At 38.3% G+C, this 15308-nt stretch overlaps 1 protein-coding gene across 5 annotated transcripts in view; it reads right to left on the bottom strand.

The window, feature by feature from the left end:
- The window catches only part of sardh (sarcosine dehydrogenase), a 34780-nt gene that overhangs the window by 12939 nt on the left and 6533 nt on the right, over window positions 1-15308 (bottom strand). For all 5 annotated transcript variants that reach the window (XM_067484084.1, XM_067484086.1, XM_067484083.1 and 2 more), the window contains exons 8-14: window positions 14545-14649; window positions 10782-10911; window positions 8381-8467; window positions 5317-5407; window positions 4937-5078; window positions 583-666; window positions 226-339 (exon numbers count right to left, since the gene is read on the bottom strand). In XM_067484084.1, the coding sequence (XP_067340185.1) occupies window positions 226-339; window positions 583-666; window positions 4937-5078; window positions 5317-5407; window positions 8381-8467; window positions 10782-10911; window positions 14545-14649 (753 nt within the window). The remainder of the gene's footprint in view (window positions 1-225; window positions 340-582; window positions 667-4936; window positions 5079-5316; window positions 5408-8380; window positions 8468-10781; window positions 10912-14544; window positions 14650-15308) is intronic.

The raw sequence follows: 15308 nt of genomic DNA, 5'->3' as shown, positions 1-15308 counted from the left end.
AGGGAGAAAAAAAGAATACACAGTGCACAGATTGAATTAACACAGATTCTAAAACATATTAAACTTTTATTCTTTTCTAAGATGGTTTTCTGTCTTTGGAGTTAAGGCTAAGGTACAATGTGGTTTTGACAAAAGAGGAAGTTGCATGTAATAGAATATTCATTCTCACACACACACACACACACACAGACACACACACACACACTCTTACACTTTGTATCTTACCACATCATGATGCAGAGGAAAGTCAAAGGTGTACTCTTTGCCGAGCAATTCATTATATTTGTAGTTCACATTCTTCCTCTTTTCATAGGCCCCGTAGTAATCATAGCTTTTTACCTATGCAATAACACAAATTAAAAAAAAAAAAACAGTTAGAGGCTAATTATTCATTTGTATTTCTGAAGTGCATAGGACAAAGCCTTGGGCTGAATACCATTGATCCCTTCTCAAAAAGCCTTGTAAGGAAAATCATCTAAATTGTTGACGTCTTTTCAAGGGCCTTATGTAAATAGTGGATGTATACAAACTATTGAAATACATGTTCACAATACTTGTGTGTAGTGCAAGTGTGTGTCTCACAGGAGCAGGGCCGTCTTTGTTGAACCAGCCAGGTCTTTCCCAACCATGTCTCTCTTGGAAAACACAGCCCTGCTCCAATAAAACCTGGAAAACAAACAAAAAGGTTCAATCACTTACAATCACTCTGAGATTGCTTAGGAACAAAAATTACAAAAATATATGTTAAACTTTTTACATTGGGATTTACTTTGTTTACTTTAAGCATACTTGGAGAAGATGCACCGTTTCATTAATTAATTTTCATATTTAAAAACACTTTCATATACATAGAAGCGAAAGCATCTGCTGGCAGATTGACCACAAATGTAAAGTCTTACTTAGTGGATTTTGATTTGTTAAAGCAGCACAAAGTGATTTTTTGGCCTCTCCGGGGCAGGAGAATCGAGAAAGACTTAAGTCCACTGAAAATACAAGTGGTTTCACCAACACAAGCAAACTGTTTTGCTCATTGCACACAGTCATTTGGATTAATTAGTGCAGTTTTAAACAGAGTACAGTTTAACAAATGAACAGCAAATTAACTGGCCTAAAGGTTTAATTCTACACTAAAGGCACTGTGCTGACAAGAAGTGATGCAAGGAAGAAAAAAAAACTTTTATTTTTTTGAAGTGTAGAAATAAGATATTTTAGTGCTCACCATTCTCCTTGTTAAAATTGACAGCCACCCACAGTTGGTAGTTATGCTCTGCTATGCTCTCCTCCTAGCAGGCAGCTAGCTGTCTCTTGCCAAACTTCCCACACTGTGCTATATTTACCATCCGTGCTACCGAGGTGGAGAAAACGTGTGAGCAGCAATGTCAGAGATGGCCTGTTTGTGCTATGAAATTAGCTTGAAATAAGCTCATTCAAATTATTTGCACATGTACAGCTTTTTTGATGATCGAACCCCTTAACTACTCCTTAGCCATAACAGATGCCACTGGGATTAGGAGCAAAGAGACAGTTTTGTGAACAAAATCTCATTTAAAAATAATAATTAAAACATTTTCGCCGTTTTTTTTTTTTTGCCATTTGCTCTGTGATTCCTACATTTATCTGAGGCTCTCCAACAGCAGGGAGGTTAGTTGCTAGGTGATGGTCCATGACAAGTGATTAGCAGAGGTCTAATGGGCTTTCAGTCGAGGGCTGGACCAATCCAGTCTCAAAGGGACTCTGCTCTCCTTCAGGTCGCAGTCTGCCTATCTAAGAACTGGTATTTCCATCTTGTCGGTGCTCCATACTGTAGCGGTGTAAAATCTGCTGCTACAAATTACACTGAACACAGCTTGACAATAACTGACCCTGTATTTGCTATTATGCAAATTAAAGTCTTGGGTGGCGGCTGGAGAAAGCGGCTTCAAGTGATGTGTCACTGTCAAAAAGGACAGTAGATCAGCTGCTGTCATCTCAAAATAAACATGTTGACATGTTCCTTTATTTATAGCACCTCAGTAAATTTAAGGTAAGTAATGTGTGTATCTTATTTTTATTAAAAAAAAACACATCAGTTTAAAGCGATTTCATACTAAATGTGTTGTATATCCTGCTACAGACATAACCTTTGATCACCATGGCTCACAGTAAGCAATTACTTCATGGTCAGAAAATAATTACATTCATATTAGTGAGTCACACATTTCTATCTCCAGGGCATACAGATTTGCCCTCTACAATATCAGAAAGATCAAAAACTCTTTGTAAATTTCGTTACCCAGCTCATTGTGCGCACTCACTGGTGTTGTCTTACTTACCACAATGTCCTGCTGACAAAGTTACCAGCATGCACAATCCAGACGATCCAAAATGCAGCAGCATATCTTATTTTTGATCAGCTAAAATGGTGCTCATAACTAGCTTCTTATTGCTGGTTGATTTTCAGTCAACTTAACAGCACCCTCTTACCTTAACAAACTCAGGCAGACCTACAATACTTTCTGCCCACTGCAGTCTGCCAACAAACAGCGCTGGTGAACCCTACACTAGACAACACAAGACCCCAAGTAAAGATCTTTAGCTCAGTGATCCCACATGTTTGAAACTCTTCTTTATTTAATATCCTATCTGTCATATCTTCCAGTTGCATCTCGTGAAACTAAAAATTTCTTCTCATGATAATTCATTCAGTTGCTTCTACATGACTTAGATTTCTTGACTCACTTGTACGTCACTTGAATAAAGGCATTTGCCAAATGACTAAATCTAAATGTAAGCATCAAATTAAAAAATAATCCCCAAAAGCAGCTAATTATGCATGCTCCCTGAATTTCACTTATAATGTTTCTTTGATTCCAGTGTTCGTGTTCATCTTCAGCCCGAGCGTCCCCCAGTCGAGGGACCTAGGTGGTGTACATACATACATGTATATATACACACACACTTTTATTTTATTTTTTTGCTGTGTGCCATATACAATTACTCTTCACTAGTAACACATATACTAATATTTACACATCTTAGCAAATCTCACAAGTGTTCCCTTTGACACTGAAAGTATTCAAATATAAACATGCTCATTTATTATGGGTATGCAATTTCAAGTTACGCCTAGTTTTTAAAGGCAAAGACAAAAAACACAAAATACGATTATAATAATCATTTAAATAGCTTCAAAATAACCATTTTGTATTCATATTGTCAATACAATTTAAGACACAAACCATTCCCTGAAATAAATTTAAAAAGCAACCAACCCTTCATCCTTTAATTGAACATTCAGTGTAAATTACTTTTAAAAAATCCCTTCGGGAATGTGTCATTATGCATGAAAGGTGTCAGAGGTTAAATAAAACAAGCTCTAAGAAAGCAGTGGACATGAACTACAAAATATATTGACATTGCTATTGCAATTTGTGTGACAGTAATCTGTTCTGAAAGAATGCCTGCATGTGTGAACAGTAGAAACTGCAACAGTAAATGAAGTCCAGAACAGGAAAGCACAGTTAAGTGGATCATTTATGGATAACATATGGTGGTGTGGCCCATTAAGAGTTTGTGATGGGCTATAGAGAGAAAGAGCTGAAAGACGTTTGAGACCAGGCTACTGAGGCTAAGTATATCATTTATAGTCATGTTGGCAGGGGCTGCATTAATAAATGTAGCTGGTGGGGATAAGTTACACTGCCAACTGCCTTCTGGCTCAGTCTGAATCAGCTATTGCCTCTAGATTTGATTAAAAGAGACAGGAGAAGACAGACAGGGGTAGAGGTAGGGGACACATCAGACAGAAGATGAGATGGTGACAAAGGAATAAACATACTAAGAGAGAGGTGGGATTCTAGCTTGGTAAAAACATGACAGACATGAAATGAAACCCGTGTTCTGACTTCCCTATTTACAATATAGCAACAGAAATATACTGTAATCTGTTCAATGCTGTTTCCATACATTCATGCACACAAGCTTCAAGCTTGCATAGCCTAGTGTTTCAGCAACATCGGTTTGCTCCATCGCCCCATTTATGTTACAATTAACCAGTTAGAGCTGAGGTTAAAGACATTAAATAAGAGAAAGAAAGAGCGGCACATTTTTCTTCCACACAAAAAGATTGTAAGCACAAAGAGTTGGAAAAAAATCACAAATAGCAGGATGAATAGAGGCAGAAATTGTGTTGGGGAGAATGTCAAAAGGAGACAATGCCAGAGAGAAAAACGAATAAAAGGTTAGATGTACACAGACAAAACAGGACAGGGAAGTAAATGAATCACTGAGGGAAGAGAAAAGAAATTATTGGACAGGTAAAAGAAAAGGAGTGAGTCATAGAAACTCTAACACTAAGCAACCAAAGATGACTGCTCATACTATGTGGCAGTAGAAATGCTCCTGTGACTTAAAGAGGTGAACTGGTTTTGTCTATATTAAGAACTCTTGTCGATATGGGTCCAGAAGGTTCTACATCGACAACTTTCCCACCATCTATGTACAAATCGTCTTTTGTGTCTAAATCCTCCGGGATACACCCGCCAACTGAGAGTAAAAGCCCTGCTTTCCTAACTGAAATTACTTGAATAAGGCCAAGATTAGGTTTAAAGTTTTTTTTTAAATCTGTCTCATGCTGCCTCTTGGCCAGGTCGTTATTGTAAATGACAACTGAGAAATGGTTCTCAATTAACTCACCTATTTAACCAAAAATGAATAAAAGATCTAAAGTAAATATATGTGACTCATCATTTTTTACAACATCAATAAATTATTCACACATAGTTCGTTTCATTTTGTGTTCTCTACAATTATACTGCCAATTAATCCTGTCGTGCCTCAGCTGTAATGACTCATTCAAACCACAGTTAACCACAGTAGGGCTTTCTGACATCAGAAAGGCTGCTCAAAAAACGCCCCATTGAACCGTCAGCAGTGCAGCTCAAACTGCTCATGATACCTGATGGAAAGGGTCCTTCCTCATGTTTCGGCTCGCCAGTGGCTCATCAAAGGGGAACACCACAGAGTAGTTTTTAGCATACGACTCGTGGCTCCTCTCCCTGATCCAGGATTTGTTGTCTGTCAGCGAGTTATGGAAACGCCTGAGAAAGTAGAATGGCAGAGAGAAGTTCAAAAGACTAACATTCAATAAAGGTCACAATGATCGTGACAGTAAAACTTTACTCTGTTCCTGCTTCTACTTGATAAAATGTCAAGCTCAAAACCATCTTTTTCTTCTTTGTAGTTTTGTAGAGCAGCACCAAGCTTGTGAAACTCCCAGTAATGGCTAATTGTAAATTTGTGTGTTTCAATACAGTGTTTTATAATGCATTCATATACCTGATGTCGTATCCATACATATCCTTTTCGGGGCGGCCATGAATGATCCAGTGAGCCAGCTCTCTACCGCAGCCCCCTCCCAGCATCATACCTGACATAGAAAGTGCAAGGATGACACAAACATTGTTGTGAAAAGCATCTCCATCTTCAGTCCCACACAGTAGGAAGAGACAATGTGAAGACAAACATTTCATTTATCAGGTTTAAAGATTTCATCAGATTGGTTATAAAACAAAAAAGCAAATAGGAGAGAGGCAGCACTCCAGAGCAGTCTCTGTCTTTTGCTACAGCCTCAATATGTCATACAACCTACAGAGGATTTTTGTGACCTTTGTTCTATCATTTGACCCTTGCTCACAACTTCCCCTGAGCAATCTGACCTCACCAGCTGCATATAATGGCTGCGGCATTCTGCTCATTTCAACTGGACCAACAAACCAACACTGCCAATTCAATATCATCTACATCTAGTCTCAAACAACTGAGCTAATGAGCTGCTCCCTTTAAGCATTTGCATCTAGATCGTTGATGTGTCGCGTGCATGTGTTGTGGGAACAACATCGATATCCAGCATCATGACCAATGTGTCAAATATACTGTAATCTGTTCAACCCTCCTTCATGCCTCCTTTTCTCACAGCGTCCCTTCTCTTATTGCTTCAGTCATTTGCGAGCACTGTCACTGTCATGGATTGTAAGGGGAGACGAGGAAGGAGGGGGAGAGGGGATAGAGTTCTCCCAAGACAATCGGCAAGGCAAGGTAGCACTGATAAATGTCACTCGAGATTTCCACAGGATGTGTGATTGTGTATCTGCGTTTGAACCCTCGTGCTCATCCTTCCACACATCTCATCCACTCAGTCGTTGCATTTTCCGTCTTCGTCCCCGCTATCAGTGTCTCACCATATTATTATTCATTTGTCCTGTGCAAACATTTCTTCTTTCTATGTCATTATTTATTATTCCCTCTCCTCTATTCAGCATATGTTATCAAGGAAGCCCATTCAGTATGTTTTTGGTGATTTTCAGCTAAATGGACATACAGTACAGAGATCTGAGTCAAAACAGATGCAAACCTCAAGACACCAGAAAACCATGTCACTGAGCTTAGCTCTTGTTCACTAAGAAGTACACCCAGACTCAAATTTAGACAGAGGACAGATCCAGAGTCTAGTCTTTGAGTTGTACACCAACATGAAGCTGTAGCACGAGGAGATGAATATATTAGAGTGGAGACATAGGCAAATGTTAGCTCTGCTAGCGGCAAGTATTTAACACAATTAACTATTTAACAATTAATACATTTGACCATATCTACATGAAGTCCTGACTTCATCTTTACATACTGACACACAAACACTGGTGCAACAATGCTTATGATGCTTCTTTAAGATCTTGAAGTTGTTTACCAGCAAATTAAGAAAACTGTGGTTAATAGGCAGGGATGCAGAAGGCCGCGGGTTCGAATCCCACCTAGTGGGGTGGGATTCGAATTCCAGCCATCAAGGGCCACCTTGGTGCCGGTCCAGCATAAAAATTCATGCCAAATCAACGTGCGGAACACATTCCACTGTGGCAACCCCTGATGGGACCAGCCGAAAGCCGTTTATATTCTTGGGGCTACCAAACCAAATCCTAATTAACGGGTTGATGTCTTGCTTTGCATCACTGACCATCCTAGCTTAACCAATATGCCACTGAATCCAGTGGTTTTCACAGCTGTGTGAGGACTTAAAAGCCAGCACTATTTTGTGTGATAAAAAGCTTCAGCTAGCCATAATAGCTGTCATTTCATTATTGTCATTATGAGCAAGAAGGTGATGCATCTGGGTAAGACATGCAGCAATTAAAAGCAATTAAAGAACTGAAATCACAATAGATAAATGCAGACAAAGTTAAGAGTTCAACATGATGGCCTTGACATTACAAGTAAATACTTGGGTTGCCAGGCAACAAATATAATTAATACAAGTTAGCAGAAATAATGATTGCTTGGAAACCAAAATGAACCCCAGCAAAAAGTCAGGTAAAGCTTTAGAAATTTACAGGACCACTCAATAATTTCTTTTATGAGACTCCCAGTAACTTTAGCACTGTAATAAATAAATATCCTCCTTTGTTCTGTCCTGCCTTGAGCCAAATACGCTGTTTGAGTCCATCAATGCGCACATGTTTTGTGTGATAGAATGAACAGTCTTCCCTTAGCAGATGACAGAGCGAAAGGGAGACTAGAAAAAGGATGACATAAGGTAAACTGGGATGCTTCCACTCTGTTTGTCAGGCAGGGAAAAAGACATTTCAAGCATTCTTGCAGTGCAAGGCTGGTGGACAGATCCCTAATTATCAAGTCACTGTAACACAGGAGATGTTACATTATAATTCATATGCAGCACAGGTCTAATAAATAAGGTATAAGGCAAAATGCCTGACATAAGGTATAAAATGATTCAGCAGCTCAGTTCTATGACCCCTTGTTAACCATGGATAACAAAATACTAACTGACCTGCAATCAGACTGATGGGCAGAATGAATGTCTCATGGACAGGATGTACAGTAGCACACTGAGAGAAACAGAGGGAGTGTCCAAGAACAGCAAGGTCCATCATTAATCTGCTTCAAATGCTTCAAAAGTAAAAATGAAACCACTCTGTGGTCCCTTTGCACCTCCCAAGCTCTTGTCATAACAACTCTACAGCTCGACCCTGTAGATATCTGCTCTTATGAAGACAAAAGCAAATTCTCTGTTAATGCCAGTGGTGATTACTTTACCCTTTACGCCTCCTTCCTCTGTGTTTTTTGCATTGCTGAGAGACATTCCTCGCTCTCTAATGTCAAAGTTAAGCACATCTGTGGGGGAAGTAATGCAATGACTCGGATTCTTGTCCGTTCCATACTTCTAAACCACAGTGTATTTGAAAGCATGCAACCATCAGTGATGTGCATAGTTTAGAAAACCTTATAAAGTTGATTGTCATTACACTCTCCATCTCTCTGCATTTTTCAAATTTTCCATTATTTTCAAAATAATCAATCTTGTTCACATTCTTATTTCTGCAGTACTTACCAGCGCTGTTAAAGCCACAGCCCAGGAAGAAACCTCTGACCTCTGGTGCTTCTCCCATCAGTGGCTTGTGGTCTGCTGTGAATGATTCTGAAAACAGACAGACATAGGAACTTTGTAGATAATAGTGGAAAGACATTTTAAAACACACAAACTTATCACAATAACACTTTCACTTTGTGAAATGACCTATATATTTCATGTCCAATTTTAATCTGATGATAACTATCACTTATTGCAAACATTTAATTGTATACCGTCAGCCTGGATAGGTTTCTCGAGATTTATCTTGTAGGATTTTATTATTTCCTCGTTATATAACTATTTATAAATATGTACTTATTATATACTTACTGACACTTTGTAATGCGGTTACTTCAGTGACGAGCAGTACTGGATTTACTAATGCAATTCCCAAATACTTCAACATTGGTGGACAAACTGGTCTCAAAATTGGCATAGGAGCTACAGGTGTGACTACGCAATTAGCGCCTCTGAGAAGAGGAGAAATACATCTTGCAGTAACCCCAACTATCACATAGTAAATGTTCTTATCTGGCTTTTTATGACTATTAGCTGTCTATCCGCCTCTGTTCTCACTTTCATAAAATCCTTCAGCATAAGGACTGCTGATCCACTCGACTATATGTGACTGTGCGTGCACATCCTGCAGGTCCCTCCATCGAGAACTCACTTACAGGCCCATATATCTGAAGGGTGAGGATAAGATGTCTGGAGTGCTGCATGCAGTAACTGGGGCTAAGCTTGCTGCTGGCGTCAGTAAATCCGTTGAAATGACAATGTTAGCCTGACAGCTGTTACCTTAGCAAACTTTTATCACACAGAAGGAAGACACGTGTAGTCACAATGAGAGTATTTTGGTTTCTAAGAGAAAAGCCAGCATTTTGTCTACATCTCCATACAATCAGCCATAATGACAAATGGATTTTATTTCAGATGAAATGTAGCTAGATGGATGTCACAGGCCATCTGCAGTTTGCCAAATAATATTTAAAGAACTCTGAGGTTTTGGGGACAAAGCTTGTGGTTTGATTACCCAAACCTCTATGGGCAGAACTCAAAGCAAACCCCAGGTTTCTTAGCTGTAGTGAAATATGGTGGTGGCAGCATCATGCAATTGGGAGGAGGGGCAACGCTCTCAGCAGCAGAGACAAGGAGACTGGTGAAAAGTGAAAGAAATTCTGCATTCAGGGTGAATGAGTCCTAAGATTGGGGTGATGGTTGATCACCCCAGAACATCTGTGGAGAAACCTGAAGATGGTAGTTCCCAGATGGTAGCTCAGTTGGTAAGGTAGCCGTCTACAAACCAGAGGGTCAGTGGTTCAATTCTTGGTCCCTCCTGGCTACATGTTTAAGTGTCCCTAGGCAAGACATTGAACCCCTAGTTGCTCTCAGTGGGTCCGGTTAGCACCTTGCATGGCAGGAGCTGCCATCAGTGTGCAAGTGTGTGTGTGTGAATGAGAAGCAACACTGTAAAACACTTTGTATAAAAGCTCTATATAAGCGGCTATTTACCATTTACCATTAATCTGAAAGAGCATAAGGGGATCTGTCAGGTAGACTGGGAAAACCAGTTGAAGGGAAAGTCTTATCCTGGAGAATTGGTGTTGTTGTTGTAATTGCTGAATACTTATGTAAATTGTAAAGAACTTTTGTGCAAAATGTGAATGGCTCTAAAGACTGTTGTGACTCCCTGGGGCTAAAAACACGTTTTTCAGTCCATAGTAAAAGAGCATATACACCACAGCCACATTCAATTACCTGCTGAATTTGCCAAACGGAAACATGTCTTTTATCTTAACCAACCTTTTAAAGAAGTGAATTAATGAAATATTTTTTACATGTAGTATTGTATTAATTTTATATCCTGGAGAGGGATACCGCACAGTGTGGTGCAGTAGTTTGAGGCTGCATTGAAAGATATCTGCACTTACTTCTCTACCTTTGTTTTTTGTCCCTGTTAATGTCTTCAAAACTTCAAATTGCCTTCTTCTTTTTTGTCTTCTATCTGTACATCAACTGTCACTTGTTTCACAAATCCTCCGGAGTCTCCAAACACAGCTCAACTATCTTGACAATTTGTAACTGCCTGGACAAGAAATCAGGCTGGAGCTTATCAAACCATCTCCTCTACAAACTTGACATAGAGCCTGCAGGTTTAGGTATTCATAAGAAAGTGCACAGTGGGAGTGGTGAATACAATATTTTACACAGATGTGCCCATTCACCCTTTTAAATAAGAATGTATCCAATTAACAAGTGTTATAAAAATTGCCTGTTGTAAGGCATAATGTTCTAAAGAGTGTGCAAGACGCCTTGCAGATTTTTTAGAACGATTTTTTAGAGGTTTCTGTCGACCGTGTGTATGTGGTTAAGTGTGTACCTGGTCCACAAACAGTGGACTTGATGCCAGTCCGCTCCAGAACAGGAACTCTGTTGATTGCACCCTCAATATGTTGCATGAACACATCCCAGTTCAGGTCAAACAAGCTGAACGCAAACTTATCAGACACCTGGGAAATAAAATACAAACAAATGCTTCATTTTCTTATTTCCCGTTAACCCAAATGCAGGATAGCAACGCTTAAATTTGGTTTTCAAATACTGCAGAATCGCAAGAGGATAGGAATTAATAAGCACATTTATTCAAGTAGTGTAATTAAATACAATTTAGAGGAACTTGTACTTCATTGAGTATTTACAGTTGCAATTATTTTACTTTTGAATACGATTAGCTAATAAATTATAATGCATTATTGTGGATTAACTACCTGTTAGTATTCAACATGGTTAAAATCAATTCCACTATTACCAGATGTGCTTGTTTTGTTTTACACAAGTGTCTGAAGTAACATAGATCTTGTTGTTATTACCATACAGTTTCTTTCACATAATTTCTGCCTTCGAAAGTTTGTTAAACAAATCTGGACTATACTTGAGCATTTATGTTACCAACAGGAACAGATTAAATGGGGAGTACTTGTATCCACTTTGTACTTCAACTTGAATAAAGCCTTTCAAGTGGTACTTCTACTTGTAGTGTACTTGTTTTTTTTTTAGGCAAGTACCTGCACTTTTACTTGAGTATTGGGTTAGTGTACTTCTGACACCTCTACAAATCTATGTTCAAAGTAAATGGTGTCGATGCAACAACAGAGTTAGTTAGCATGTGCTCTAACAGGGGGGACAGGTTCCAATTTATATAAAGAGACAAACTAAAAAAGTGTAGATTAGCAGCTGATAATGTACTTCAGTTTCTCCAGCAATGTTCACATTTGTGAAATTAGAAAAGGCTTGTGTAGAATTTCTCGCCACCAACATTTCCAACAATTCAAAGTTATCCCAGATAAAATTTAGGATTTTTTAAAACATAATTATAGATTGATTAAACAAACGGTCTCTTTTAGCGATGTTTTGATCTCTACTAACAGTATAAGGTGATCAGGTAGCCATTTCACATCGTTTTCAAAACATATATATATATAATTGACATATAATTACCACCTTACAAATCTTTATTATATCTAGCTGTTTTAAATTTTACATTGTATTGACTGATATTACTCCATTTTTCTCATAGCCAGCATCAAAAAAATATCTTTTCCTTTTGCCTTTCTCATCGCCTTGACAAGAACTCAACTTCAGCCAATACCACCACACAACATTGTAGACAGTGTGGTTAAAGTGCACGCTGCAACATAACACATCCTGGTGCATCAGTTGAATTCACTATTTCTCATTATCTAATTGACATTGGTGAAATCAGACTTTTCCCTCTAATCTGTGTCTTGACTCCTCAACGGTGAGATGCACTTCCCACCTCTTTCAGAGGATGACTGCTTTTCTGAGTCATTGTTGACATATCAAGCCACGTAACATTAATTTTAATGTCATAAAGTTAAATCTACTATTATGTTAGGCTAAAGTCTTCAGTTTGACATAAGAGCTGTCAGAAGAGCATACTGGAAGGAGTTCCTATGGTTCCATAATTAGCATCAGTGGTGACACTTTGAGCTCTGATTAGGACTTGAAAGTCACATGGAAGTGTGAGTCGATAGCAGCTGCTTTCATGTGCACAAAGAATTCTGCATTATTAGCGAGCTCTGACACTCAACTGAAGTGTCAGAAGAGCAGCTCTTTTTGTCCGAGACACCACACTTCTCTCAATCCCTCCTAAACCATCGATCCTGCTCATCTTCACTCAGTAGGCATCCTCTACTCTATTTGTCTCCATCCTAGTTCATCTTTATTTTGTATCAGCTTTCTTCCTCCACCCGCCTCATGACACCAAAGAAACATTCAGCTGCAGAATGAGCACAAAAGGAAGCTGCTTCTGCACAAAGAAATCATCTAAAATGCAAAGCTACTTTGGAGCTTTCTACACAGCCATAAGTACGGACAGAAAAGATTTCTAAAAAGTAATCTTGCCAAAGGAAAAATGTCATAAAAAAATGAGTTGTCTGATACCTTTTGTAGACACTATGGCTAAATGTTTTTATTATTTACTGTACATTATATTAACATTTTGGGCTCAATATGTGTATTCCGTAGTTTTTGATTTCGGTATACAATAATATTTCACATTTCTATGGCTTATTCTTAAACATGAACACATACCTTTGCATATTAATAGGGTTAGGGAATAAGCTCCACAAATTTAAAAGGAATAAAACTTCTCAGTCCTCATATTTGATTGTGAGTGAAACACCTGGACAGGCCAAACAGCAAAGAGGCTTGCCACAAAACCTGGCAGGCCCGTTAACAAACTGCCCTAAAAACCCTGTTCGTCCTTGAGACACAGAAGACATGTACTAAGGCCAAGAACACCAGGTGTTAATGAAGCTGTCGATTTCCTGGTGTTCGTAGAAGATCGAGTTGCTAAGTTAAACAGTCATTTAAAGACACTGTGCACCGTCTCTTTCTCTGCATGAAGGAACTACACAAACAGAAAATGCAAGTCCTTTACAGACTGTTTCATATTTCAATAAAAGCAATTTCACCAGTAGTTGAGCTACAAATATAGGGTTTGTTGTCAGATATAAAAAGCAGCTGTGGTTATTAAAATCATTGGATTTTTCATTTGAAACCTCATCAGTTAGAGGTGTGCAACCAGTATTGTCTAAAAATCACTTTGTTGAGTGGGTTTTGGAATTAAAAACTACTCTTTAATAAAAAACAAACCTGTGTCTTTACACAAGCAATTGAACAGGCTACCTGTTCCTCCTGCCATTAGTCTTTATGTTAAGCTTACTTCAACCCATCCTGAGACTGGCTCTATTCTTTAAAGAAACTGTTACAGAGTTACATGAGAAGACTGACTTCTTACATCCTCTATGTTCCCGATGAAGATGCTCTAAGTAGACAGTTTGACACAGCATTATAAGCACACTTCCATTCTACCCATTGTAAATTATGTAACAGTGGTTTCATGTCATAATACTGTATCAATACATCAGCAAGGATTTGGTCAGCAGATGTGGATATTTTTAAATTTGTCAAAAACAGTGAACCATTTTTAAACATAACAGCTTCATGATTCAGTACTTTACCCAGCTTTGGTTTCTCCATGCTGAGTTAGACTAACTGTCTCCTTGCTACAGACATGAGGGTCTATCAATTGTCAAAAACCTGTAAGAAATCAAATTTCGAAAAATGCTAAATCTTTTCTTTATGGTACATTTTGCTGATAATACATCTGTACTTTAGCACAGCTCTAAAGGCAGGACATCCACTTGTAATAAGATAATTGTAAGCTAAATAAGGTACATTTTCTAATAATTTGAAAAGCATGATACTGAATACTTTTTTCTACCACTGTGAGAAAGATCAGTGAAAACACAAACACACACACACACACACACACACGGAGTTTTCGACCTCCAAGCTAATATAGTACTAAATAATGAAGACAAGTGGAGGAAAACAAACTGAATAAGAGATGAGGTCAAACTCACAGACAGAATGAAAAGTATATAAACAGGTTTAAAGTTTATACAGTGACTTAATTGAAGTATTTGATTATATGTCAAAACAAAACAGACACTACATCATGTCTCTCACTGCGAGAGTCAATAAGTGAGGTTATAATGCTCAAGGCTATTGTCAGGGAATGTGATGGTTAATCATTAGAAAATATTCAAGCATACCTCATCCCAGAAGATGGGATTGTGTTCATAACCGCCCACCGACAGGGCATCACCTTGGAGGCGCAGGTACACTGATGCGTCATGGTCTCTGACATTGGGCATGTTCTGCAAAGAGTGAAGATTAAAGTGAAAGATTCAGTGAAAACAAGAATCAGCCTGAACAAGATGTGTTGCTGTAGAAACACAATAAGGATATTTTCAATTTAGGTTTTACTTATAACTCTTTTTTTCTCAAATGAAATGGCAAACGTATAACAAACGTATAACGTTACCAGAGCTGCAATTTGATTGACGACACCACTTAAACAAAGGAAATATGCTCTTAACTTATAAGTATCTGTAGCACCAAGTGATTTGTTTTTTAGATAATTGACTGGAATTATAAATAAATCTAAATATTAAAAAAAACATTAAAGACAAGGGAATTGACCTGAAAACCAAAGAAAATGCATAAAAGACAGTGATGTACTTAGTGGGTTAAAAATCCTATTTTTTATTTTTTTTCCATTGAACCTAGATCTTGTGATGGTATTCAGTGCTTATGGTTTGTCTACACAATGACTTATGTACAAAACAGGGTATACAATACATTGCATAACAGCCACATAAATCTTCACAGCGCCAGTGGCACCTAGCTTGCCATACCCTCTCTTTATGAATGGTGTTGCGACGACTGACATCCATGAAATCCTAGCAGAGGGAAGCATTCAACTACTTGCGTCCCAGTAAATATTCTTGTGAATGTCTGATAAATAGCTACACTT

The sequence above is a fragment of the Channa argus genome, chromosome 18 (assembly GCF_033026475.1).
Source record: "Channa argus isolate prfri chromosome 18, Channa argus male v1.0, whole genome shotgun sequence".
Taxonomy (NCBI): domain Eukaryota; kingdom Metazoa; phylum Chordata; class Actinopteri; order Anabantiformes; family Channidae; genus Channa; species Channa argus.
Note: the sequence above shows the minus strand (reverse complement) of the source record. Positions and strands in the feature narration are given on the sequence as shown.